Below are 27,064 nucleotides of genomic sequence, written 5' to 3'. Positions count from 1 at the left end.
AAATTAACAGAGCTGATATGAAGCCAAGCAAGTTAAACAGGTCTTTATTTCAAATAGCAACACAATCTCAAGTTTGAGCTGGAAAAAAACAACTCAAAATTGATTTTTTTCAAATAAAGTGCATGTCAGGATTTGTGAATATGCATATCATTGCTGTAATTTATGTCCTTGAGGCAGACGGTGAGTAAGCAGCGGGCCATCAAATTCTACTGTGCGGTCTCGGTAAATGATGGCACAAGGCATAGACTTAATCTGAAGTATCATCCTCTGTTATTACTCTCCTAAGACAGCTGCCAGGCAAAAGAGAGAGAGAGAGAGAGAAGCAGTCAAAGTTTGGATTTATTAGTTTTAGATCGACATAGCAATTTTGTTTTCCCTCCTCACCACAGTAATGATGCATAAAATTATGAAAGGCTAAATTTGAAGGCTAAATTAAGAGCAGGATTGTGTTTCTTTCCCCTCATTTCGCCATTGCTTTTCATGTGTGTAGACATGCGCGCGCACACACAAACACACACACACACACACTCGTGGTTCTGTGCCAAATTCCATTTTAAGTCTAGGCAGGCTGCTTTTCGCTCCCCGTTGCAGCAAACCTTCAGTTTAGTTGTCAGGCTGAAAAATAGGCTACACTTTGTCCCCTGACATTGGACACATAAATTAATCATACCTTAAAGATACATTGCCTGCTTCATACCTACAGACAGGCAGATGAATAATAATACCTTCAAGCTCTACGTCTTACAACCATTTTCTTGGTCTGTTTACTTTTGCTATACACCTGTCAGGTCCACAGTTATGGAAGACAGAACTTTCTTAAGTTCACTGCACATTATCGCCTAATTAGTGCAATAGTTCTAAAAGAACTAAGGGGAAAACCTAAAACTGTTAATAGCAAATTGTTTTAGGTGTGTGTGTGTGTGTGTGTGTGTGTGTGTGTGTGTGTGTGTGTTTTTGTTAAGGAGTGAAATGAATGAAGAGGTAGCAATAGTAAAAGAACTGACCCTCCCTCCCCAATTTAACGAGGGATTGGAGTGGCTGCTCATCCTGCTGCAGATGGTGTGGGGTTGACTTGGCACAGCTGGCTCTCGGTAGCATTTTGAATCTAAAGCTAGAACAGGATGATTAGGTTTTCTTTGCACATCATTTGGCAAGTCCCCGTTGTCATCTTGCACAGTCAAGTAGTTAAACAGTCTCAAGCTGCATTATTGAAATGTGTCTTTTGTTCCACTTCCAGTGAAATGCCTTGTGAATAATAAGTTTGAAGGTCTGGCTAATTACACCGAGGATTTAGAAGGAGAATCACAATCTCCGCTGAAAGGTGGAGGCAGCGTCCAGATAATTCAGAAGCTGAAGTATGTTTAATTAAAATGGTATCTTGAGGCTAATGCGTGTCATTTATAGCCACTTTATTTTATTAGCACAGTTAGAGGGAATCCGCACACAAAGTACAAGTTACAATAATATTAAATATTGCATTTGGAGAGTTGGAGTCTGTTACTCGCTGTGTCATTGCGCTCAGATTACTGTAATGTCATATATACAATTCCTGTATGCAAATACAAAGCACTAAACAGTCTGTCTCGAGTCAAGATCTCACTGTCAAGATTTTTTCAATCTACAGTTTTATTTTATTTTATCTTTTTGTGTCTTTTTCTTGGCTATTATGGCTCTAAATTTTCTAATTTACTCTTTCATGTTGTAAAGTACTTTGTGACTTTGAAATGTGCTTAATAAATAAACTTTGCTTTGCTTACTTTACCTACTTACGCTATCATCAAATGCAAAACGAGTCAAGGTTACGTTGTCTTGATGCGTGCTCAACCATCCAGGTAAGTAAATCCCAAAAGGTTGTTTCTGTTCATCTGGACGTAGCGTTTTCAGTGGGAGAAACGTTTCGTCACTCAGCCAAGTGACTTCTTCAGTCTCAGCTGACTGCAGGTTTCCCCAACCTTATAAACGGTACATTTGCACAATAACTGAAACCAGTCCACTGAATGAACAATGGGCTGTGAGGTCAGTTCCTTGATCATTAATGATCAACGAGTCAAAGTTACAGTTGCATTTCTCACCTCCTCAGTATTGATGCCAAGGTTGGCACTGGGGCAGGTATTCTAGGGGGTGTTGGTATATTTTACTTATCCTATTTACCTGATCAGTAAATCCAGATTGATTCACGCATGAGTGCTTGGCACATGCAGTATCATTTTCTTGGCCTCTGTTCCAGTCGGCATTAGGCTTCTTCCTAATGTGTGCGCAAGTTAAAGAGGAGAAACACTGAGTTCTCAGTTATGAGACACTAGTCAGGGGAACAGCTAAGGATACAGACTTTTTACACCTTCTATTGGTGCAATTAAAGCAGGAGATGCACCTACTGCTGATGGTGTGAAAGCACTGAGGTTTGAAATTGCCTTCCACAGTTTCATCACAGTTAGACAAAGTGCAGGGATTCCCAACTCTGTTTTCTTCATTTCCGTCTCTCACTTTCCCCTCTGCCAGTCTTTTTTGCTCTTGGTCTCCTCTCTTAGGGAAGGTTACAGAAGCTCTGCAGCTTCCCAAAATCACTGCTGTCTAGTCTCCTGTTTAAAGAGTTGTAAGCCTTGGGGGATCTGACAGCTCCATTACTGATAGGTACAAGGCCCACACCCTTCTTATTCAGTGGCTTATACAAACACTGACAGACTGATATCCCTTCCAGCCTTCTAATATTTATTTATCAACACTTTCCTGACAGCTACACTCCACTGCGTGGTTTGGACCAGAGAAAATAGATGATTTAAATAAAGTATCAATAAAGCAAAATCTAAATTTATCAATAACAAATATACAAAATAAACATGAAGGCAGCTACTGTGCCTCAGAAAGCAAAGCAATTATCGGACTGATGGATTTTAATTATCAGCTCCAGTGGCCTGTCAGAAAGGAATCAGGATTGTAGCCCACAAAAGAATCCATTCAAAGCTTCCACTTTATAATATGTCTTTTTTTCTATCTTTCCCCCTTCTCATAATTTGTTGGGTTCATCTGCAGATGAAGTTCAGATCTGTCATCAGTTGCACTTGGTATTGAAACATTAATTTTTGGATTAGGATAAAATGATTTCTGGTACTCTTAAGGAATTCATGAGGTTAAATGGGAAGGTGCAAGAATCTGTCTAAATACGCTATTAATGAAATATTTTGCTACATATTCTATACCAGCAATAAAAAAGAATACTATAGTATATTACATAAAAAAATGACATAAAATGTCAGTATGATGACACAAAACTAAATCATTATATTTATTAGCTTGTACCTGCCTGAAGTTATCCTGAGATGTTTTGCATCGTCCCCACTGATCCCAACTCACTAAATTCACTTCCCAATTCACTGTGATAACATCTGAATGAGCATTTGTTCAGGACTGTTGTGTTGCTGAATGCTAAAATGTTTTCCAATGACTTTTAATGCATTTGGCTGATCTGAGCCTTGACCTTGTTGCTCCCCTCAGTTTTGAAATCATCAGTAAACGCTAGCGAGGCTGTTTCACCAAGTACTATGCATGCCCAAGCCAAAACAGAATGTTTAAAGGATGAACTTTTGATTAAAATTAATGATTCATTTTTGTAATAGTTAACTCCCGCTGTCTTTTTGATAAAGGTTAATTTATGGTTTATCAGTCAGTTTATCTTATTACAGGACAAATAAATAGAACTGAGAACCCAAGACATACAAACTCTGAGATATTCTTATTTTAGTCTCGATAGAAACTGCAAGGCAGACACTACCACTAGCACTATAGAAATAGCTGGTCAGAAAACATCGTATTTGTATTCTACATGAAATAAACAATAGTGTGGTCTTATAGAGCAAGTGCTAGAGGAGACTTATACACTCTCATGTCTGTGTGGTTAATATGAGGCTACAGCCAGTTGCTGGTTAACTGTGCATAAACACTGGGACTAGGAAAGACAGCTTGCTTGGCTGGCCTTTCAGCAGGCATGCTCACTAATATATTTCTTGAAGCAGCGACTTCTTTCAGTCTTGTTCTTCCAGTGACCTTGCCAAGCAGCTAAAGCATTGGAGTCATTATGCTGAGCCAAGAAGTGTATTCCAGATCCACATAAAACAACAACTTGACATTTTTACATGTGTTTTTAATAGATTAACAATCTCTGAAGCTATAAGGTGATAATTTGCGAGGTACAGAGCCTGACTAATCTTGCATAAAGTAAACAAACACTGGCTGTGAGGAATCACGCTGCAGGAATGTCATCTCCACTCAGTCCTTCCCTGTTCAAATCCTGCTGAAGCATCTTTGTGCCCACACTACATGCCATCTATTAGCAGCACCAGGAGAAGGAAGGGGATACACAAACACCCATGCCACACTGCCTATCACTGTCTCCAGATGTTTTGTCAGCATGTGATCATACTCACTGTGGTCATAGTCAGTATAATTGCAAAAACTAAATGTGTTTCTGCACCTGCAGAAGGAATGCCCCAGACCCAGTTAAATGCTTTCCAGACATCATTAAACTTGAGTCTTCATTAGATATCAGATGCACTGCAGAGTTTGGGGTTTTTTTTATAATAGTTTGTCATTCCTGATTGTTTTCAAACTACTTGGTAGTTTTTTATAGTCTATGATTTAAAGCAAAGAGTGCAAATAAAGGATATTATTGCATATATAGGAAAATGAAATTGGGGTTTTTGCATATGCACAATAGGCATGATGCCATTCCACTTTGTAAATTAAGCTAAGGTGGGATATAGAGGCTTTAGAACTTAAACTTGTTCACATCCTTAGAAGATGCAAATGATTCAAAGTGATGACTCAGTTGTCTTAGTTTGATTTTCTGTGTATGAATTTATGTCAGGGCAAAAAAAAACATTTCTTGTATTTGCTCAAAAAATGTTTTTTAGCTGCATAAGCAAACCTCAAAAAATAACTTTTAAAAGTGCAATATGAGTATGAACAAATGTTTTAAAAAAAAAAGTTTGAGTTTGTGGGAGTGTCGACTGTCACTTGCGGTATTTAATCAGGTAAAGTTTAGGGACGGATCGAGCTGTTGTGCCGTTTTCAGCAGCAGATGAAACTGCGATGTTCTCGGGCTGTGAGCTGAATGACACAGGGTTTGATGTGTTGCCTCTTTCCACACCTACTGCAGTGACAGGGAACACACAGGGGTGTCACACTGACACATCGTGTCTCTGATACTGCTGGAGGCTAGATGCTGCTATGATAAGTAACTCTGGCTTGTGACCTTTCTTCTTCTCTGTATCAGCCTGGCTCGTATGTCTTACTCCCTGCTCTCTGTTTCCGTTTGTTCTGCTTAGGCACGAGCAACGGGTCTGTGCTGGTCTACAACCTAACGAGTGGACTTCTCCACAAAGAACTCAGCGTTCACTCATGTGAAGTCAGGTAAGACTATTGTTTCTGTTATTGTGTACAAATTTTTATTTTTGTTTTTTTACAGGTCAACAGTTCAGTCTCAGTAATGAGCAAGTATATGAACTCATGGCAGTCTTTAGCTGAAACATCAGCAAAATGACGTGTTAGACAAATCCCAGGAGCCAGTCAGCTTGAGGTGGATTCAGGCAATTCACTTTCACACAATTAATGTGCTATGTCAACACATGTTTGTTTACGAGAAATAATTCCCTATTTGGTTTATATTTTTTTCAAGTATTTATTAGAGTGAGGTGGTTTAACTAAGTACAATAATCAAATCTTGAAAAAAGTGATTGATTTCCCACTGCCATTTACAGTAATTTACTTATGAGGGAGAAACTCAACATCAGTATTCAGACATGTTGTGGCACCCTTAGCTCTGAACATACACCAATCCCTGAAGTCTAAGCAGCTAATTAATTAGGCTGTCAATCACAGATCAAAGGGGCAGTTCAGGAAAGAGCAGTAATCTAAATTAGGAAGCTTCTTCCCTCTGTTATTAACTATGCATTTTAATCAGGAAAGTGATCATTAAAAACAGGAGCAATAAGAAGCTGTTGACATTTCTGCTAATTGGGACCCAAACACTACAAACACAATAAAAAGCTAGAATAAAACAGTAAAAAGTTTTATTTCTTTTGTTTTTTTGTTGTTTCATTTTTCCTTGTTGTCAGTGGCGTAGCGGTTAATGCATTTGTCTTACGTAGGAAAGATTCTCAGTTCAATTGACAAATCCAGCCTCAGGAGGAGGGTCACAAGCTAGTGGACTTCTAATACCTGTCCCAAGCCTGGATAAATGGGAGGGTTGCGTCAGGAAGGTCATCCGGTGTAAAATCTGTGCCAGATCAAACGTGTGGATCCATCCACTCTTGCGACCTCTTGGGAAATAAGGGAGCTGCTGAAAAGACCTCGTCCTTCTGTTTTGTTGTTGTTGTTGGTGTAACAGAGAAATCCAGGGAGGGAGAAAGCAGTGCATTGTCTGCATTCGCGTATGTCTCTGTGCCTTCTCAGAAAGAGATATAAAACTGTAAGACTGGTTACACATTAGGCAGAACGCTTGCTGGGCTGAATCCACATCACATATCATTTTACATATTTATAAGGGCACCATTCAGTCATGTCGAATTCATATCAAGTAAGTGTTCAGGCTGTTTATTCTAATTAGGAGACAGATTGGGGTGATGTTCTTGACTAAAATCTGACTTTGTTTCAGTGCAGTTTTCCTATTCTTTTAACTCATTTGTCCTAATGTGCTTCTTCAGATCTGGTTAGCGATACATGCTGTATCTTCAAATGTACAAGATGTGATCAAAACTGTCTTTGAATTGGTCTATAAAAATCAAAAACCATACCCGATTTAAATTTTGCCAGTCCTCTGTGCCTGTGTTTTCAACACAGTGGCTTTTTTTTAATGTTTACATCACTCAGTGGAAGTCCTCTGATACTTTCACCTCTGTGATGCACTTTGGATCTCCTCCAGTGTGCCACTGAACCTGAAATCTGAGCGGGGCAAGCGGTGAGTGAATGTGCTGGCGCAGCCAAAAAACTTTTCAGTGTACTGCGTGCCAGCACACGATCGTACAAGTCACAGTTCAGGTGATTTCTGCTGAATGTTTTCCGCCTGGTTGCCTCAGAATGTAAAACAGAACTCATTGTTAGTCACACAGTGAAGGACGAATTCACGATGCATAAATTTATGCATATTGACAAGATGACGAGCACGCTCCTGGTCCCATTCCTAACCTGCTCCGCTTAGTAACTCCGGGCTCTTCAGCAAAAAAACAACATGAAGAAGATCAAACGCACAAATATCAACTTAGTTTAAAGGAGAAGTTGATGTTAAAGACCGGAGTTAAATAGATGCCCAAGCATGAGTGGTCATAACGGGACTTCCAGGGAGCAATCTAAAAATAACAGCCACACTGGAATAAAGGCCCTATCTTTATTTACAGTCTTTGTGTAGAAAGCTGCCCCACAATGCAACCGCCAGACATCAGCACAGAGCCAACTGTGCTTCATTAGTTAGTATTCTCTAATGAGCAGCAAAACTATTTGACCAGGATTAATTAAGCACAAGATTGAATCAATTAATGCTGTTAAGAGATTGATTGGGAGCAAACACCATCCGTTCAAGCAGAGCCAGGGTTTCTTTAATGAGAGAAGTTGGTATCCACAAATACAAAACTTCAACAAAGTTTAATGAGCTGCGCAACACGAGCAGAACTTGCTTGAAACGCCTTCTGTGTATGTAAGGATTAAAGGGAGAAATGAGGCAGTGGCTTTTTCTGCCTGGTTACTGGTGACTGTGAGTTTGCTCTTCAGCAGTGACACTCAGCATTCATGTCTTCATCCGCTTGTAATTTGTCTCCTTAAACACTGCTCTGCGCTCTCAGCATACAATATGTATTCCATTGACAGGTCTGCTGCTAAAACACGTGTTTGCTCGTATTAAACAGATCTCATAGATGTTTCCCGCTGTGCATTTTTTTTATCATATAAATAGATATTTTCTTCTCTCTTCATATACAGACACAGGTGGAACATAGTGCAGTGCTGTGATGTACAATCTTAGGTTTAAAGCTGTGTCTTTTCTGAGTTTGGGAGAGGAGAGGTGCTTTATGTAGATGAGTCCAGCAGCCGTTGCCCTGCACAGCCATGCCGAAAGAAGCCCAGTTTCTTAGCATCTCATTTACATTTAGTGGGGAAATCGACTAATTAATCATGTGGCTATTTACCATCTCATTACTGTGGAGTTTGTGCTCCCTCCACTGGGCCAGCTTCTCCGAAAAATATCCTAATCTCACACTCTCTAGCTTCATTTTGCTCCTTCCCGATCTGTTTTGGGCTTTAACGAAACCCATCTACCTCACACCACGCTTGGATGTATTAATGGGAATGTTTTACAGCTAGGCTACAACTGTTAGATGGCACTATTTTTTTTTAGTTTAACTAAAAAGCTTGTGTGTGCATTGATTGATTTCACAGGGGGATAGAATGGGTGAGTCTTACCAGTTTCCTGTCTTTTGCCACTTCTGCACCCAACAACATGGGGCTGGTGCGAAATGAACTGCAGCATGTCGACCTGCCTACTGGTGAGAGACACACACACGCACATATTATCATCTATACCTGAGGGTACCAACCACAACTTTTGTATTATCCTTTGTTCTTTAGAGTTTTCTTTTGGCTTTCTGCACCCTTACCAACACAAAAAAAAAGAGGCTTCAGTCTCTGTCGCTCTGACTTTCTCTTTTATCTGTCTCTCTTTGTCCCTGTGGTTCTCAAAGAGACACTTCCATTTTCCCTCCAGGGAATACTTGCACACTATCCAAATTAAGGTCCAAACTAAACAGTGTTAGGGCACCACCTAAAGAAGTTTAGCTCTGAAAGTGAGATCCATCATGATTTCTTACATGTCTATAGAATTATTGTGTTTCTGCCTCCCACAGGAGTGGAAATAGGAAATGCTGGATTTTCTGAGCTGAAAGAAAGCAGGATTTCTCTGTAACCTCGGGTGATGAGGAAAAGTATGTTTAATGGCTTCAGTGGAACTTTAAAAAATACGTGTTGTTGTTACTTCTTTTTAAAATATTAGAAAATCAGACACAATTTTTAGATGCAAAGAACTGATGAGAACTTTCCTCTTTTCCATAAGTCGTTTCTGCTTTGGTCAAATATTTCCAATTCCTCCAGGTTTTTATATGGCTGCAATAAAAATAATTATGGTCACTATGGTGGTTCATTTACTGAGCCTCTGCCCTGTGTTCATTAGGACAATGGCAAAGCAAGCACGACACTTTATTAACTGTCTTAAGCACCAGCATCGTCAAAGTTAATAGTCTGTGACATTACCTTTGGTTACAATACCACACGCCATTCAACACACTTAATCGTTTTTTTCATTCAATTGTTCTTTACTACAAATTTAAAGACAGGTGACAAATTAAAGGAAAGGTGCTGGGTCACCTTGTGCTGCCAGAATAGCATCAATGTGTCTTAGCATTTATTCTACGTCTCTGGATTTAAAAGAGGTTTAAAGAGACGCAGAGAAAAGAGAAAAAAAAATCAATGTGTTGGTGGACACCGTTGCGTAACATATCAGTGTAACAATTCACAAAGACCACATTTATATTGACCTCAAAGGCTGTAGCATATGGTTCACAATGACATGCTTGAAGAAACCACATCACTCATGACAGAGTTTGAAACAAGGGTTTTTCCTTTAATTTGTCATCCACCTGTAGATGCTGGAGGTGCAGACAAGATCTTTAGCCTTCACTGTCCAGGTTTACGTCTCTGTTGTGCAGTTTAGTCCATCATATTTTGGAAAATATGTTCTGTTTGGCTGTCTTACCAAGAATTAGATGGAAAAGATCAATGCTAATTTCATCTGTTTAGCCTAGCATGGCGCTAGGTTCACGAGGAAAATGGCTCCCTAAGACCAATGAAATTTTAAAAACATACCGTTCACTAGCTCAGCTCATCTCATTTACTGATTACAACCTAAACTTCTACAAAAGCTCATTGCACATGTTTTTCAGAGAACATTTTTAATAAAAAAAATAATAGAAATCTGCCCTGTTTTCTAATTTAAAAAAATATTTTAAAATCTCAAAAGAGCTTCTGCTGACTTGAGAGATTGATTTCATGACTTGAGTAATATGTGCTGGATTTTGCAGCGTTTCTCCAGGATCTGAAATGCATTCAAATCGACTTATAACATGATAGTATCTCCCTGTATTAAACCAAGCAGTCGGACTATTATTGCCCGTGAAATCAAGCTTTCAAGTTAGGAGCCTGTTTTGGGAGTTTAAGTTATCTCATTAATTCTGAAAAACAGGGCAATATTTTTTTTTTTCAGTAGAAAGTTTTCTTTGAATTTCTGAGATAATGATGTCGTTGATTCAGAAAAACAGGACTATTTGTTTTGTTAACTGAATGCATTATGCTTCTGTATGAAGGGCCGTACAAGCCAAAATTCATACTTTCACTCTCACACACATACATTCTTCTTTCACACACATATACTTTCACTCTCACACACATACATTCTTCTTTCACACACATATACTTTCACTCTCACACACATACATTCTTCTTTCACACACATATATTTTCACTCTCACATACATATATTCTTCTGTCAGACACACGTATTGTCACTCTCACATACATATATTCTTCTTTCACATACATATACTTTCACTCTCACATAGATGAGGGAACTTTTTAGACCAGCACGCACCCGGGTAGCTTCAACGAGCCAAGTAGCTACACGGAGTTCGACTGGAGTGGGGCAGTCTTTTATGGCGTTATTTTTGTGCCACTATTCTGAGCGCACGTAAAAAAAAAGTTTGCAGGTGCAAGTGTTGCATTTTGAGCGAAGAAAAGCTGAATTTGAGTGAACAGAATTCATTGCTGCGTGCAAAAAAAATGTATTTCAGTGTTTGCTATTATCCATACACACACACAATAGCAGCTCCTCTCGCTCAGTTTTTGTATTTGCGCTCGCTCGCAATGTGTTGCTCGCGCTCTCAACATTTCTGCCTGTGCGCGCTCTCTTTCTGTACACCGTTATATTTGTGCCACAAAACCAGCCAATCACAGACTTGGATGCAAAAATATCTGATTGGCTGTTCTGGTCTCCAATCAGCTCGAAATGACGAAATGCAATATACCAGAATCCATTTCGTCCAAAACTCAAACGAGGCAGTGGCGGAGGAACACAGAGTGGCGGAGTTTGAAATATTACTCTTTCTGGATCACAAAATAAACTTTTAAGATATTTTTCATGCGAGAATGGTGCTGTGTAAACTTCAAATACCTGCTCGATTCATCAAGACATCACATATTTCCAAAGTGCTCTAATGTTTTCGGAGATGCCTGTTACCCACCAGCTGACCGCATGGCTGTACTGGCCATTGGGCATACTGGGCATTTGCCTGGTGGGCCGATGGTGATTTTTCATTTTTATGTTTGTTTGTTTTTGTAACGGTATAAACAATGAAAGGTGGTGGATTAGCCAATTGGTCATGATCAACTCTGGGCTGGACCAATTACAATACATCCGTATTGAGGGGAAAAGGAACGCGATTAGTCCCGGACTTCAGCTAGAATGGAAAAAAAAGACAAAGCTGGAGTTATTCTGTCTTTACGTTGCACAGCTGCCTCTTCTCCCCTCATTCTCTCTCCCTCCCTCTCCTGTTGCTACTTCAATCATGAAACCGATCAATGATCAGCTGATCGTCTCTCTTGTTTGTTTATCTCCCACTTTGCCAGAAACAGGAAACCAGTGGATGTTGCGCTAAACAACAACAGCACGTTCAAGCGTGATCAGCTGTTGTTAGAATTTATTTAAAATTAATTTCTAGTATCAGCTGATGTTTGCTGGAGCCACAGCTATAAAAGCTGCTGCTCATGGTATCGGTTTGGAAACATGAAGGTGATACAAATCATGCATATATACCAACAAGACAGTGTACATCACTGTCACAACAGAGTTTGTTTTAGTTCAAAGGCTTTATGGTTTTTCCTATAATACCTGGTGGTGTAGTCGGTGATTTTTTGTCAGTTGAGCTTTATATATTATGTTTAACCTGAGTGACCACCCGGTCAGCTGGTGGGTAACAGGCATCTCCGAAAACGTTAGAGCACTTATGGAAATATGTGATGTCTTGATGAATCAAGCAGATATTTAAAGTTTCACTTTCCACCGTGCTGTGGGTAACACTGGGTGCAGTTGAGCCCGTCCCATCTCGATCAAGTGACAAGGACAACGATGTGACCGTTTCAGGAGATGATAAAATATTTCTTAACACCCCGATGGCTTGCTGAAGAACTCGAGTTTCTTCTCCCCCCTCCATGCTGTCAGACACTTGAAAGTGACCCGCGCGTGCTTCTCAGCCAATCACAGCAGTACAGACACCCAGCCTTCCGTTTCCATTAAACTCCTTCCGTTTCCACTATACTCTTTCATTCACATACATTATTCTCTTGCATACATATATTTTCTTCAGACATGCATGCATTCTCTTCTTACATACATATATTATTTGTGAGATTAAATGCATATTGAATGCATGTAAATGAGAGCAAAATGTAGGAATGCATAAATGAAAATGCATGTATGTTAGAGTGAAAATTTGTAAATATGTACATTAAAATACATGTATAAGAGAGCACAATATTGCAATGTGTGTGTTAAATATGTGTAACTATGAGAATAAAAATATCTAAATATAAAACTAAAATAAAACTATGTGAGAGTGAAAGAATGAATTTTGGCTTGTACGGCCCCTCATACTTCTGTGAATTTAGTATTTACGGGTTTCAAGTCTAAACAATATCCATACAGTATTTAAATTGCATTTTTGTTCATAGAAGATTTGACATTTTTTTTAATGTATAAAAGAACAATTACACAGTGAAGCTTTTACATTTACTCCTGAACATTATGGTCTAGATTTTATAAGTCAGATTCACACAGATTTGTTTCTGTTACTCGAGCTTATGTGTGTTCATCTCAGTTAATCAGGGAAAGTGAACATGCGCAAAAGTGTGTTTTCTTAAACGTTTTCACTTCACCCATTAATCCACTTAAAGGGCAACTCATGCCCTTTACAGCATTTCCTGATAAAGTTGAAGACTCTTGGATGGGAAACTGTCTTCACGTTGTCAGTTGTGGCGGTACTTGGCTTCTGCAGCAGTGATAGCAGCTGTCCTAAATGGATATGCTGTTTTTCCTGTGAAAGGATTTTTCTAAGGTGCAGTAAAGATAAGCTGTGCACCCAGTTTGAAACGCCTCGTGTACAATGTAAAAATTTATTGCATAAATGTTGATGATTACTTGTTACTTACGCATCCATGATCATTTCAGGCATCAACCCTTTGACTTGTCTTTCCAAAAATAATCCATTCATGGAAGTGCTTCAGGTTCTGACAGTTTTTGTGGTAATGAGTCGAATGTAATTTCCCTTTGGTGTTTCTTTTACTGTGTTTGCTCCACCCTGGGTCGTAGTTGCGATGTGTGTTTTTGTAAATGCACATTTGACCTATGTGATTCTTCCTACTTTATATAAGTAAGGAAATAAAGGTGTAAATGGTGAGCAGTGCTTCATAAGCCTCTAATGAACCACAGCTCTCACCTGCCGTCATCAACACAACTGTAGGTTAAACCTGCAACAGGCACCTCTATCACTTGCACATTTCAATCAGGCCATCTTTCCTTAGTGCCCTTCGCGAAATCTGATAAGCACTTCCGTTGGCAAATGTGATGCAGTGCACCTGAAGGGCATTCTTGTTTTGCTTGCAGGGCCACTTTGATGCTCTGCATAATGTCGAATTTCGTGACCGGAAAGTTGCGAGCGTTAAGCACGGATTAGAACAGATGGTTAGAATAAGTTGTGTACAGCTTTCTCTCCTGGCTCTGACAAAAGAGATAAAACCAGGATGCACTGGCACTAAAAAGAAAATGAGATGGATCAGCTTTTTCACAGGTATAAGGAAAGATACCATCTTCTGTCTTCGATTATCACCTCCTCTCCTTCAGCCTCTCACTTTCTCCCTCTCGGTGTGTGTTTGTTGTGCTTTCCAGGCAGATGCTTTGCATTCAGAGGCGAGCGCGGAAATGATGAGCCACCCATTGAGATGATTAAAGTGTCTCATCTCAAGTAAGTCACCAACTCTCCACAACACCAACAAAAGTAAATACAAATAAGAGCACACACTTGCTGATGTTTCTACCTGAGATCTGCATTTATAAGCACAGAGTGTACATTTCACATAAAGGTGTGAGTGGTCTTGTGTTTTTGCCATACTCGGATCAAATTGTAATAGAAATCTGTGAAAAGGGCTTTAAAGCTGAGAGTTGTCTTTAATTTGCTGTTTCATTTGTAATTATTCCCCAACCTTCATTAATCCATGTTGTGCAGCGTTTTGGAAACTTCATTTTCTCTCTTTCATTGCCATATCTTTTGAAGGGGCTGTGTTATTCAGTGGGAAAAAATAGAGCATTCATTTACAGTCATCACACATTTTTAAAAAAATGAAACTATAAACAAGTTTTTCATACAGCAGCTGTTTATTGCATACTCTGCTGCTCTCTGTGAGACAGTCATTTCATCTTTTTTTCAAGGCCAACATCTTTTGTCAAGCTTTGTGTATACGTTAAGAATGGCATAAGGTAGATAATGTATTGTAATGGAAGGTGACATCTAATTATTCAGCCTACACTGGGCAACTACTGACGGCGCATTTTACTTTATTGCCAGTGGCAACAAGTTTCCCCTCCTCTCATGAAAGGAACAGGCTGCGGTGGAGGCAGTAAATGTAAGGGTCAGTACAGAAGCCAAGGCCACGAGAATGTTATATATGATATTACAGGCTGTAACACAAGAGGAGACAAGTAATGTACTCCTAATGGCATTCTACAAGATTTTCTGCCATGCAGCACTAAGTAAACTGTACTGCTTTCAAAGCTTGAGTAACAAGCAGTAAACCCACATTTGTCTCAGTCTGAACTGAGCAGTGCATGATCTTATTGCTCTCCTCTTAATCAGCCCTAGTCCTGGTTTATGAACCCTAGCAAATTAGGGTCCACATCCACTTGGATGAGTGGCGAAACGTTTCTCCAACTGAAAACGCTACATCCAGATGAACAGAATCAACCCCTGTGTGCTAAAGTTTGTGGACATATAGGCCTGAGAATGAACCCAGAGTGATTAGACATCGCTTTTTTAATGAATATGGAAACACTCAAACTCGAAGCACTGACACGAGCCAACCTCAGTAGCTAGTCTCAGTTTAATTTTGCTCAGACTTTGCTTCACCTACTGCCACCATTTTATAAGGCTTTAGGCTTACTGTTGGCTGATGACATGCAATTGCAAAGAGAGAGAGAAATTAAAGAAACTTAATGGTGGGCCTACCTATGCTGCAGCACTCACATGAACCGGAACAGGAAAAAAGGTGCAGGGACAGAAAAGGTGGAGATCTTTTGCATGGACATGTTAAACCTGTTCCAGACAGCAGTGTTGATAGAACTAAAGTTATTTGTAAAGCACTGCAAAGTTGAGTTTACTTGACACCAGAGTACTTCAAGTCTGAAGTATCACTTAAATACATGGGGCGCACTGACAGAGGCGAGGCTGCCGGACACTGGCGCCACCGGGCCCTCTGACCACCACCAGTAGGCAACGGGTGAAGTGTCTTGCCCAAGGACACAACGACCGAGACTGTCCGAGCCGGGGCTCGAACCGGCAACCTTCCGATTACAAGGCGAACTCCCAACTCTTGAGCCACGATCGCCCCGTGGCTCATCTTGTTGAAGATGTTAGGCTGAAGAAGGTTCTTAGAATCGCACCAAATATTTTTGTTATTTTTCTTCAGTAATCAATCATTCATTAGAAAAGATTCTGAAAATGTTGACTATCCTCTTTCAGTTGCACTCGCAATGTGTGTCTGTTTGTTGTGGTTCTCTTGGTTTTTTTTTGGCCTCTGAAACTGAGTTCACTCTAAAAGATCATCTGTGACTGCTCCTACCACGTTTTGGTTTTTGAGGGATTTTCTGCAATATTAGTTTAAAAATGTATTTTATTTTATTTTATTTTATTTTATTTCCACAGTTGCTTCTTTTACTCCAAAGCTGCACAGCCTCACTTTAAAAGGCAGCTAGGCCGTGTGTTACTGAGGTGATTATAATAGGGAGGAGAAAAAAGTACAATTACTGGGAGACTCATCACATCTTACAGGAGGCCACAAAGCACAATCTTATAATAATTATAACTTACTGTTTGTATTTACAGTGAAAGAAGACAATATTTTTTCATACACTTAAGTTCCTGTACAGCAGCTGAAGGTTAAATATTGGCTTTTGTGTAATTGCACAGTAGAACAACAGCTTGTTAGCTCGGTCACAGGTTTGGACAGTGATTATTTTGTGGATTTAGTCTGATAAACATCAGGTCACACGTCAGAATGTCTAATCTGTTGTACACTGTAAACAGTGGTGTAACTAAGCTAGAAGATAATATGGAGAGTTGAATAGAAAGGAGGAGTTGTTGAAACAGCAAACTGTGTTGAATTTAAATTCTTGTGCAGAGGTAGAATCATTTATCAGTGTAAAAACTTTGACCATTTTATTTTTACCATATAAACACAAAAAGTCTTAGACCGCATAATAAAGAGAACAACTCATGTCTTCATTATTACTTTAGCCATACATTGCTAACTTCATACTTTATGCTACACCGCATACACCGCACCTTCAGAATGTATGTTTTGTGTTTTTCCTCCTCAGGCAGTACCTGGTGGTCGTGTTCAGAGACAAACCCTTGGAGCTGTGGGACATCCGGACTGGGACTCTCCTCCGGGAGATGGCTAAGAACTTCCCCACTGTTACTGCACTGGTACAAACACATTTCCACACTAATAAAAATATGGTTTTGTACCAAGTAAAGAAAAGAGTCCAGGCAGGATGGAGACGAGTGTCAGGAATGATTTTTGACAGAAGGACAGCAGCAAGAGTGAAAGGAAAGCTTTACAAGATGGTAGTGAGACCTGCTATGATATATGAATTGGAGACAGTGGCACTGACAAAAAGACAGGAGGTGGTAGTGGCAGATTTAAAGATGCAAAGATTTTCATTGGGAGTGACCAGGACTGACAGGGTTAGAAATGAGTATACCTGAGGGACACATCAGTTTGAGCAGTTGGAAGACGAAGTCAGGAGCGGGAAGCCTGAGAGGGTTTGGACATGTATAGAGAAGAGAGAGTGGATGTATTGAATGAAAGTTGCTGAACGTGGAGCTGCCAGGGAGGAGAAAAAGAGGATGACGATAGAAAACATTCATGGATGTAGTAAAGAAAGACATACAGATGGTTGGTGTGACAGAGGAGGATGGTGGGCATAGGGTGAGGCTCATCATCCGCTGAGGTGAGCAGCCGAAAGACGACCAATCGACCACAACACTAAGAGAACAACAGATCATCAACATGCTGGAATGTGTCATTTCTGCTGTATTTTAAATGTTCATTTAACTACACAGCTGTATATCCCAGCATCCACACTTTATATTTTAACTTGTGTTACAAAGTGTTGCAAACACCCATTGTTGACTCTTTCCTGTGTTAATAGTCTCATACTTTTTGGCCCATCCTCGCCTTGTGTTTGCATGGGTCATTTGAAAGATTAGTCTGGAAAATTTCCCCAAGCTCAGCAAACAGCAGTGGCTTCATTAGGCCAGAGAAATGCTCATAAAACAAGAGTTATGCTGGACAAACTTTACAGTGAGGCCGTAAAAATCGTCCATAGTGTGAATAAAAACGGCAGTAACCTTAATAATACATGCAGGCCTCCCCTAGCACCGTTTTGCTGTCTCATTTCCATATTGATTACAACCTCGAGTCACCCAGACTTGTAGCCACAGTGCACCAGAATGTAGACAAGAGGGCTGAGGAAAACAAATCTCCTGCCTCCCTTAGTTTCATTTATGTGAGTGTGCAGATCTCCCCTCTCTCAGTCTGTCTTTGTCTGCGGGTCATGCTGCAATTGTTTGCTATTGTGTCCGCAAATGTGTTGTACGGATGGCTTTGTTACAAAAACCGCAATCCCCTGGTTATGTCAACAGGAATGGTCCCCATCCCACAACCTGAAGAGTCTAAAGAAGAAGCAGATGGCTGCGAGGGAGGCCATGGCTCGGCAGACTGTGTCAGATGCCGAGCAGAGTAGCGTTGAATCCTCAGTAATCAGGTGAGTGCTGTGGAGCTCCAGAATCTTGGAAGCCTTTTGACTGACATTTATGAAATCCAGCATTAAATCCATCTGGCTGAGATCTTATTTACTTTTATGGTCCCAATGTTAGAAGTTAAGAGAACAGACAGTCCCAAACAAATTCCTTAGTCCTTATTATGTTTCATTAAGAAAACATTGTAATAAAGAATAAATTATTCAACCACATGTCATGTAGCACTCATGTGTAACAGCCGATATATATGTGCATATATGTGTCTAGTTTTTCATATTAGTTCAGCTTCTCGACAGACTTTCTTCACCCCCTCTGGCAACTGCAGAGGTGCCTCCTGCGGTACAGCCACCCCTGCTGGGGAATCACTAGACTCCTCATAATTGTAAAGCTCTGTCAAAGTGTGGAGCAGAATAGCAAGATGTCCAACCAAAAAATTTCAGTGTGAACAAAGACGAGCGCTTAGGTGGGAGAATAGTCAGTATCATTTTTTTGTCTTCTTCTCCCTACAGTCTCCTGCAGGATGCTGAGAGCAAGTCGGAGACAAGCCAGGCTATCTCAGCCAGGGAGCATTTTGTATTCACTGACACAGATGGGCAAGTGTACCACATCACTGTAGAGGGCAACACAGTCAAAGATGGTGCAAGAATTCCACCTGATGTGAGTCCCGAGACTGTCTTTTTCTTTTTTTTTCCTTCTTCCTCATCTCTTCTTACCTTATAAGCTCTTGTACTGCTTCAAGGTCGTCCACACCGATCCTTGCACAAAGCTATTTGTCCCACTTTATATCGACCTCTTTTCATTTTGTTAATATCATGTTAATCCTTTTTGTACACACAGATCAAAATCAGGTTTTTCCTTTACATCAGTCTGTCTCTTATTATTGCTTTTCCTTCTGACTTTGTCCTTTCTCTCTCTCTGTTTTTGTTGCTGTAATAAGATAAAGATAGTGAGGAAAAACGTAAAAAATTTAGTTAAAAAACATTTACATTTTCAAGATACTGGTGACAATAAAGAGGTGACATTCCATTGTGCTTTCATTTCTTTAAATACTGTATTTGCAAAATAAAACATTCTGTCACCTGACCATTTAGGCAAATTTGGGGCCAGATTTGCAATACCATCAGAGGTTAGGATAGCCTACGAGGCGCTTACTATGCACTCACTTCCTCTTGTGTGCCAATGAAATCAGTGAATATTGCTCCAACAACCTGCTGTGGCTGTGTCCACACACCCATGGTGTGTGGACACAGCCACAGATAATTTAACAGTAGTTCCCCGCCTGAAACCAGAAAAGGGCTCATTTCAGGAAGTTTTTGACAGTGTAACTACTGATCAGCCACCTTCCACCATCTGTTTATCTATTTACTCTCTGTTTCTTAACAGACATTGTTTTTTTTACTGTATACAAGCAGTGGGGGAACTCCAGGCCTCAACGGCCAGTGTCCTGCAGGTTTTAGAGATCACCCAGGTCAGCACACCTGAATCAAATGATTAGTTCATTACCAGGCCTCTGGAGAACTTCAAGACACGTTGATGATGTAATTTAGCCTTTTAAATCAGCTGTCTTGGATCAAGGACACATCTAAAACCTGCAGGACAACGGCCCCTGAGGCCTGGATTTCCCCCACCTCTGCTGTGTACCATATCCATCACTTCCAGTCACTTTGTTAGCCAAAGGCTAATAAGTGCTCTTTTTTCTTTTTATGTTCTTTCTCTACTTTGGGGTCTCTTATGTTTAGAGGCTAAATATCTCCTTGGTGTTATGTGTTTTACTTTATATCTGCACTGTCTTGTCACTTTACTCAAAAGAAGCTCTGCTTTCCGGTTGTTAGGCAGTGTCTGCCCAATTTTCCCCTCGATAAAGTAAATGCCACCACTCCCTCTTTAAAATCCTGTGTCCTTCAGCTTATTTGTGAGAACTTGTGCAGGGGATGATATAGATTTTGGCTCCCCAACAAAATGTTGCCAACCTAATGTCTCTTTCAGTCATAAACTAAATGTAATCAAGGTAAAGGTTTCAAAGATAAATTGTACAGCGCTATGTTTTTTGCCAGTTTTCTCTCTCTCTCTCTCTCTCTCTCTCTCTCTCTCTCTCTTTTTTTTTTCCTTTGAACCAAACGGCCAGCTGAATGTCTGTGAATTTGACGGTGTCATCAGTTTGTCCCAGATAGCGTTTAGCAAATGTTCACCTCACTGATAGGGAGCAATGAGTCAGGCTACAGGAAAAAGAAAGCGTGTGTGTATTTATATGTAAAGCAAGTACATGTTAACCTAGCTATTAATCCGCTCTGACAGCAAAGTGTCCTCTCTTGTAAAAAGAAACGAGCTATTACTGAAGACAGGATTTCTTTTCACCCGGGTGAATCCAGGATGCATTGGTAACATCATGACAGTAGGATGGTTTGATTACCTTACAAGCTGACCTGTCACCACTAACAAAGAACGCTTCTGATTGTTAATTAAGAAAGTTTCAGTTACCTAAGCCTCCCTTTCTTTTGGAGGACTTTGACTTTCTTGGACTCATTACCTTGTTCAAACTTGCAGTTGTTTAGAGCTTAGTCATGCTGTAGTGTAGCACCTGCTGCTGTCGGGTGTTGATTGCCCACATCTTTGTCATCGCTGAAGATGGCACAATCTCATTTCTTTCATTATCATGTAATATATTATTTAACTGAGTTACATTTATCTCACTTCGTGTAGCATTTCTAAAGGGAAACTTGTGGAATATATTCGTTTCCTTTGTGAACCGGTGGATTGTTTGCCTATTCAATGCTTTGCTTTCCACCACGTAGACAGATACCGGCGGTTTACCTGGGGATTTTAAAGCCTTAGTTTTGTGACGGCTTCAGATTTATTTCTCAAAGATTTGCATACCCCAAAGGTTTTACAGTCTTTTCGGGATGATAGAAGATCTTCACATCTCTGTCAGGGAACTGAGCCAAAGTCTTCTAAAAAGTTTTGGGCTATCACATACTGAGGATGAGCTGACACGTAACATCTTAACATTGGCACTCTGCTTCGCAGCATAGTCTGGCCTTATTCAAAACTCAGATGCTGTGCTTGTTTACCACTCAGCTGCCACACATATATCAATTTATTGTCTTGTTTTCTTCATGTCCCGGCATTAAATGCCTGGCAGCGAGATGTTTTATTGCAGAGGGAAAAGGGATGGCTTTTATGCTGTTTGAATTGCGCGTTTTTGTTTTTTTAACTACGCAATGGTTGGCTGCATTAAAGACGTGACGTGTGAACATAATAACCTAATTCCTTTTGATGTCTATCTCCAGTTATATGATGGGTAATCATAAACTTCAGACTGCATGTCTGAATGATCATGGACTCAACTGCAATTTATCTCAATACTCAGAGGACACAGCTACAGCGACTCACTTGTGAGGCTAGCACTTTATCATCTTTGCTTTAACACCTTTTTCTCTCTTCCTGTGTTGCAGGGGAGCATGGGCAGTATAGCCTGTATTGCCTGGAAAGGTGACACCCTGGTGCTTGGGGATGTGGATGGCAATCTCAACTTCTGGGATCTCAAAGCTCGTTTGTCGAGGTAACAGCTAGACTGAAAAACGTTATGAAAGCTCCAGTTTTGCTTTCTGATGCATTGTTAAAGAAACGGTTCATAGATTGTAAACATTATGAGCGAATCGATCAGTAAAGCCCATTTCAGAGGTTGTAGGTTTCATGTTTGAAATCGCACATGGGTCACTTTTGACCTGGTCTGAATACATGGCACATAAAATGGATTATATGGCCTTTGATGTGCTCTCAGATTTTGTGCATAGTACATCATGTAGTGCACTTACCCACACTGGCTCATTTTCACGAGCGTGTTTGAATGAACCTGTGAGTAATGAAGCTGAAAAGTCAAATCCACAAAGTAAATAAGGTCATTTATTATTATTAATTGACATTTTTAGGGGGATACCAACACATCGTGGTTGGGTGAAGAAGATTCGCTTCGCCCCCGGGAAGGGTAACCAAAAGCTGCTGGTCATGTACACAGATGGAGCAGAGGTCTGGGACACCAAAGAGGTAAGACTCTACACAATAACTCCACACGCTGGTAGTTGCAGATGAGATGCTATAAATTCCCAGCATGCATAACCTCACTGCACTGCGTAGCTCATAAGTTAAAAAAGCAACAGTCGTCTTCAGGTTCATAGCAGTGGTTTACGGGCTCACTGTGGCACACTTAATGGGTTTTCATAGAACGGCATTCACTGGGGCATGACAGTATTTCTATGGGGTGCATTAAACTAATGTCCTTTCTGAAGCTAACACTGTAATAATAATACAACTGCTGCAGTTCTGCTGTTGCATTGACAAGTCATTACAGTGTGTTGTATAGATACACACATGCAATTCTTAAAAGCTTTTTCCTGACATGTAAAAGCTCAAGCATAGCAGGATGGATGATTGTGGTTTCTGAAGGCGACGCGAATCCCTGCTTCATCTTTAGCTTTGTTTACCAAAGTCGTCAACATCCACAAGGTCCCCTCTGAGCAGTCTACTTTTCATCTTGCCCGAGATTCCTTCTGGCTTGTTTACATTTCAGTTTTTTATTTGATCTAATGTCATCGACTGCATTTTGTTATCTGTATCCATTCTATATTTTTTGTTGCTTACCCAGCAGCAATCAGTGTTAGATATTAACTGGCAGATTAAATGACACACGCGTTGATGATTTGGTTTATTATGAAGAGTGAGGTAGAGACAAAATGGTCATCGTGGAGCCCTGTTTATGGTCCCCAGTTATAAAAGCCAGACAGCAGATGAGTCAAGCTGTAGAGGAAAACAAGAAAAAGCTATAATGTAACAAATCATGAGAATTATGGTTAGAAATCTAAAAGAGAATTTCAACCCCTCCTTTCAATGAGCTAATCAGCAGCTGAAGTGGGAAACACATGAGCCATTTGGGATCTTGCGCTATCACATACAAATTCACAACAGTTCGGTTATAGGCATATCTATTTGTTACCAAAATAAACATGTATTTACTGTACTTTTATTTTTTCTTGTGTGCCTATAACATCATTCTGTTTCCTGTTTTACTTGATCAAAAAAAACTTTCCATATTGTGCCCTTACAAATAAAAGAAGCAATTAGATTACAATTTGAAATCTATCACCTTGGATGTCCTTTCTCTGCAGGTTCAAATGGTCAGCAGCATGCGCATTGGTCGCAATGTGAACTACCGCATCTTAGACATTGATTGGTGCACATCAGACAAGGTTGTCCTGGCATCCGACGATGGCTGTATCAGAGTGTTGGAAATGGCCATGAAGTCTGCCAGCTACCGCATGGATGAACAAGACCTGACTGGTGAGCTAGGATCCTTATGCAGTGTAAAGGACTGAAAAGAAAAGGTTTATGTAGATTTTTGTTGTTGATTTTTAAGTGTCAACCAAAAATGGTTGCATATACCCCGATCAGGCATAACATTATTACCACTGATAAGTGAACTAAATAACACTGATTGTTTTGTGCCTTCATCGCGTAAGCCTTTTGTCCTCAAAATTGATGCGCTAGAAGCTGGAAAACTGGGCAAGACGACTGGGTCAGAACATCTAAACTGCAGCTCTTGTGAAGGCTGGCCCATGTGTTCCAATCCAACAGATTAGTTACTGTAGCTCAGTTTGCAGAAAAATGTAATTCTGGTAGAAAGCTATCAGAATACACAGTGTATCACAGTTTGTTGTGTATAGTGCTGCATAGCCGCAGACCAATCGGGGTTCCCATGGTGACCCCGGCCATCACCAAAAGCGCCAATAATAAGCGCGTGAGTAATGGACCACAGAGAAGTGGAAGAAGGTGGCCTGTTTTGTTTTTTAAATTTACATCATGTGGATGGCCAGATGTGTGTGCATTGCATACCTACGGAACACCTGGCACCATGATACTATATGGGAAGAACCACAGCACAGTTTGGTCAAGGCTGTTTTGGCAGCAAAAGGTGGTCTGACACAATATTAGGCAGGTGGTTGTTATGTCTAATCGGTGTAGCTGTGGATTAGAGCTCCTTTACCCAGTTACAGGTTGGCATCTGCAGTCACTCAGTTTATGATGCTGATAAAACCCCCAGTCTAATATTTTATTCTTTCTTATCTCTGGTAAATATGCACAGATCCAGTGTGGTGCCCTTACCTGCTGCTGCCCCGAGCTGCCCTCACTCTAAAGGCTTTTCTTCTGCTGCAACCCTGGTCAGGAACCTTTACCATGGACGTCACGCAAGTGTAAGTCTCACCTCTGAACAAGTGTTCACTGTGAAATCGTCTCCGTTTTTTACATGCCTTTTTAGTCAGGCTAACTGATTTTGACCTGAGGATGATTTTAACTTTCACAAAGTGCTGCTGAGCTAAAGGAACTAGCAACAAGATTTAACATTATGAATAGGTTTGGTTTGACGTGATCAGAAGCTTTACTCCTCATTTTCTTGTACTTAAGGGTGCAGATACATTTTAGTAAGAGAAAGCAACTTACTGAATAGAAGTTCATGAATTGACCAGAGGTTGTCTGCAAGATCAGTATGAGCTGTGACCATCTGATGTTTGAATAAACTGTTTGAGCCGTGTAAAGATGGGTTTTACTTATGTGTTTTTAAAAATAAAAATTGAATATTGCTACCTACCCTGAAAGCAGCAAGTGAGCAGAGCAGCACATCAATTGTTGTCAGTAGTTTCAATTATTGATATCCCCACAGCGTCGGTCAGTGATCTGTGTGAACTGCTCTAGGTTAAATTGCATTTAAACATGTGTACTGTGTACAGCTCTACTTGGGGAGGAAGACCGATAAGCGCCTTGAGGCGACTTTTGTTGTGATTTGGCGCTATATAAATAAAATTGAATTGAATTGAATTGATAAGCCATCTTCTGTTGAACTGTGCTACTTTTACAGTTACAGACTGATCTCATCTCCCCACATACAGTATGTTCTACAAAAACTAATGAATGAGTATGAGAAGGTTTTTAGCTCTGCTATCTCAAAGCCAAACTTTCCCCTCATTAATTCATAACGTTGACCTATTTTCAGACTGATTCACTCTGAGGAGAAATAAAAATCATCTGATTGCGAATCTTGGTTACAACTTAGTAATACATCCATTTTTAATCTACTTTCACTTTGCATTGAAGGTTGATTTTTATGTCTCTCAACCAAAAAATAGTTTTAAGAACAGTTATAAAGTAGTTACGGAAAAGGATTAGGGCCACTGGGGAAAAAAAAATGTGCACATCTTTTTTTTTTTTCTTCCTTTCCAGAATTCTGAGAAAAGAGTCAGAATTCTGACTTTTTTTTTCTCAGAATTCTGATCTGAGAATAAAGTCAGAATTCTGACTTTTTTCTCAGAAATCTGACTTTTTCATCAGATTTATGTATTTATTTATTTATTTATTTATTTTTAATTCTGACTTTAATCTCAGAATTCTGACTTTAATCTCAGAATTCTGACTTTTTCCTCAGAATTCTGGTCTGAGATTAAAGTCAGACTTCTGAGATTAAAGTCAGAATTCAAATTTTTTTCTCAGAATTCTGACTTTTTCATCAGATTTATTTATTTATTTTTTTAAATTCTGACTTTAATCTCAGAATTCTGATTTTTGAGAAAAAGTCTTTTTTTCTCAGAATTCTGACTTTAATCTCATAATTCTGAGAAAAAATTCAGAATTCTGAGATTAAAGTCAGAATTAAAATAAATAAATAAATCTGATGAAAAAGTCAGAATTCTGAGAAAAAAGTCTGAATTCTGACTTTAATCTCAGAATTCTGAATTTTTTCTCAGAATTCTGGAAAAGAAGAACAAAAAAGACAAGCCCACTTTTTTTTTTCCAGTGGCCCTGATCCTCTTTCGTAGGTAGCTGTGTTTACAAAACTTTGTTAGAATTTTCGCCCAGTTTGCAAAATGAGAACTGAAAATATAAATATCGAAAATGTAATTAATTTTAAGTAAGATGTCTGCAAGATTAGGCTTCTTACTTTTTCATCTACCACTACACTACTTCTGTCAACCACCCAGACACTGTCTGTAAAAATCACCAGTATAAACAAGTAAACAGCTCAACGCGAGATGCAGCAGAGGCCGTCCAGAGGGACACTATTTAAGCCAGATGTAGTTACAAACCCATTTAACTGAGCCCTTAGTATTTCACTGCTTCATAAGTAAGCAGCTATATTAGCAGCGTGTGTAAGGCAATACCCATCCTCAGCTTAAATGTTAGAATAGACTTCGCTTGACACCACAGATCGACTTCTCTTAAAAAGGAAGTGTTCAGATTTCCATTTAATATCAGGTCAGGTTCTATTTAAGGTAGATGTTAAAGGAGCCGTTTGACTTGCTTTGATCCTTCTGTTTCAGAGACTACAGTGAGAAAGATGAGATAAAAGGCCTAATCCAGGAGCAGCTCAACTCATTATCAAAGTGAGTTACTGCACTGTTGCTTTGTCCTCTAATGCCAAGTTCACGTGGTAACTCGATATTAATGTAATGGCACAGACACTAAAAACCAAATACCAGTGTATGTATGTGATTCCAGTTTGTGTTCATGTAGGGTTGTTTTACAGTTAGAAACTGTAAGTCCTTCCTTAGTGCTTAGACAGCGGGCCCAGAGAGCATGTAGTCTGTGGGTTGACAGATAAGACGAAACTCCTGGAACAGCCACACTGGGCCTGCTGTGTTAGAGAAGTGTAATTGGCCCTGGCTGTGTTTTGATTGTCTGTCTCTGATTGGCCCCCCAGTGATATGAAGAGTGTGCTACAGGACCCGGAGCTCAGTCTTCTGCAGCGCTGCCTCCTGGTCTCACGGTGAGTTCGAGCTCTGTGTGAAGTTGCCAGTGTTTGTCTCTGCGCAGATTGTACCGTGTTCATGAGCATTCGCTAG

The 27,064-nt window shown here is 39.9% G+C and overlaps 1 protein-coding gene across 1 annotated transcript in view; it reads left to right on the top strand.

The window, feature by feature from the left end:
- The window catches only part of wdr11 (WD repeat domain 11), a 58,880-nt gene that overhangs the window by 19,835 nt on the left and 11,981 nt on the right, over nucleotides 1-27,064 (top strand). Inside the window, exons 11-22 of the mRNA XM_063491575.1 lie at nucleotides 5,322-5,406; nucleotides 8,422-8,528; nucleotides 14,030-14,105; nucleotides 16,733-16,841; nucleotides 18,063-18,184; nucleotides 18,689-18,836; nucleotides 21,632-21,738; nucleotides 22,109-22,223; nucleotides 23,342-23,513; nucleotides 24,316-24,424; nucleotides 26,543-26,605; nucleotides 26,923-26,988. Of these exons, the coding sequence (XP_063347645.1) occupies nucleotides 5,322-5,406; nucleotides 8,422-8,528; nucleotides 14,030-14,105; nucleotides 16,733-16,841; nucleotides 18,063-18,184; nucleotides 18,689-18,836; nucleotides 21,632-21,738; nucleotides 22,109-22,223; nucleotides 23,342-23,513; nucleotides 24,316-24,424; nucleotides 26,543-26,605; nucleotides 26,923-26,988 (1,279 nt within the window). The remainder of the gene's footprint in view (nucleotides 1-5,321; nucleotides 5,407-8,421; nucleotides 8,529-14,029; nucleotides 14,106-16,732; nucleotides 16,842-18,062; nucleotides 18,185-18,688; nucleotides 18,837-21,631; nucleotides 21,739-22,108; nucleotides 22,224-23,341; nucleotides 23,514-24,315; nucleotides 24,425-26,542; nucleotides 26,606-26,922; nucleotides 26,989-27,064) is intronic.

Source organism: Pelmatolapia mariae, linkage group LG13 (assembly GCF_036321145.2).
Source record: "Pelmatolapia mariae isolate MD_Pm_ZW linkage group LG13, Pm_UMD_F_2, whole genome shotgun sequence".
Classification (NCBI taxonomy): Eukaryota; Metazoa; Chordata; class Actinopteri; order Cichliformes; family Cichlidae; genus Pelmatolapia; species Pelmatolapia mariae.
Note: the sequence above shows the minus strand (reverse complement) of the source record. Positions and strands in the feature narration are given on the sequence as shown.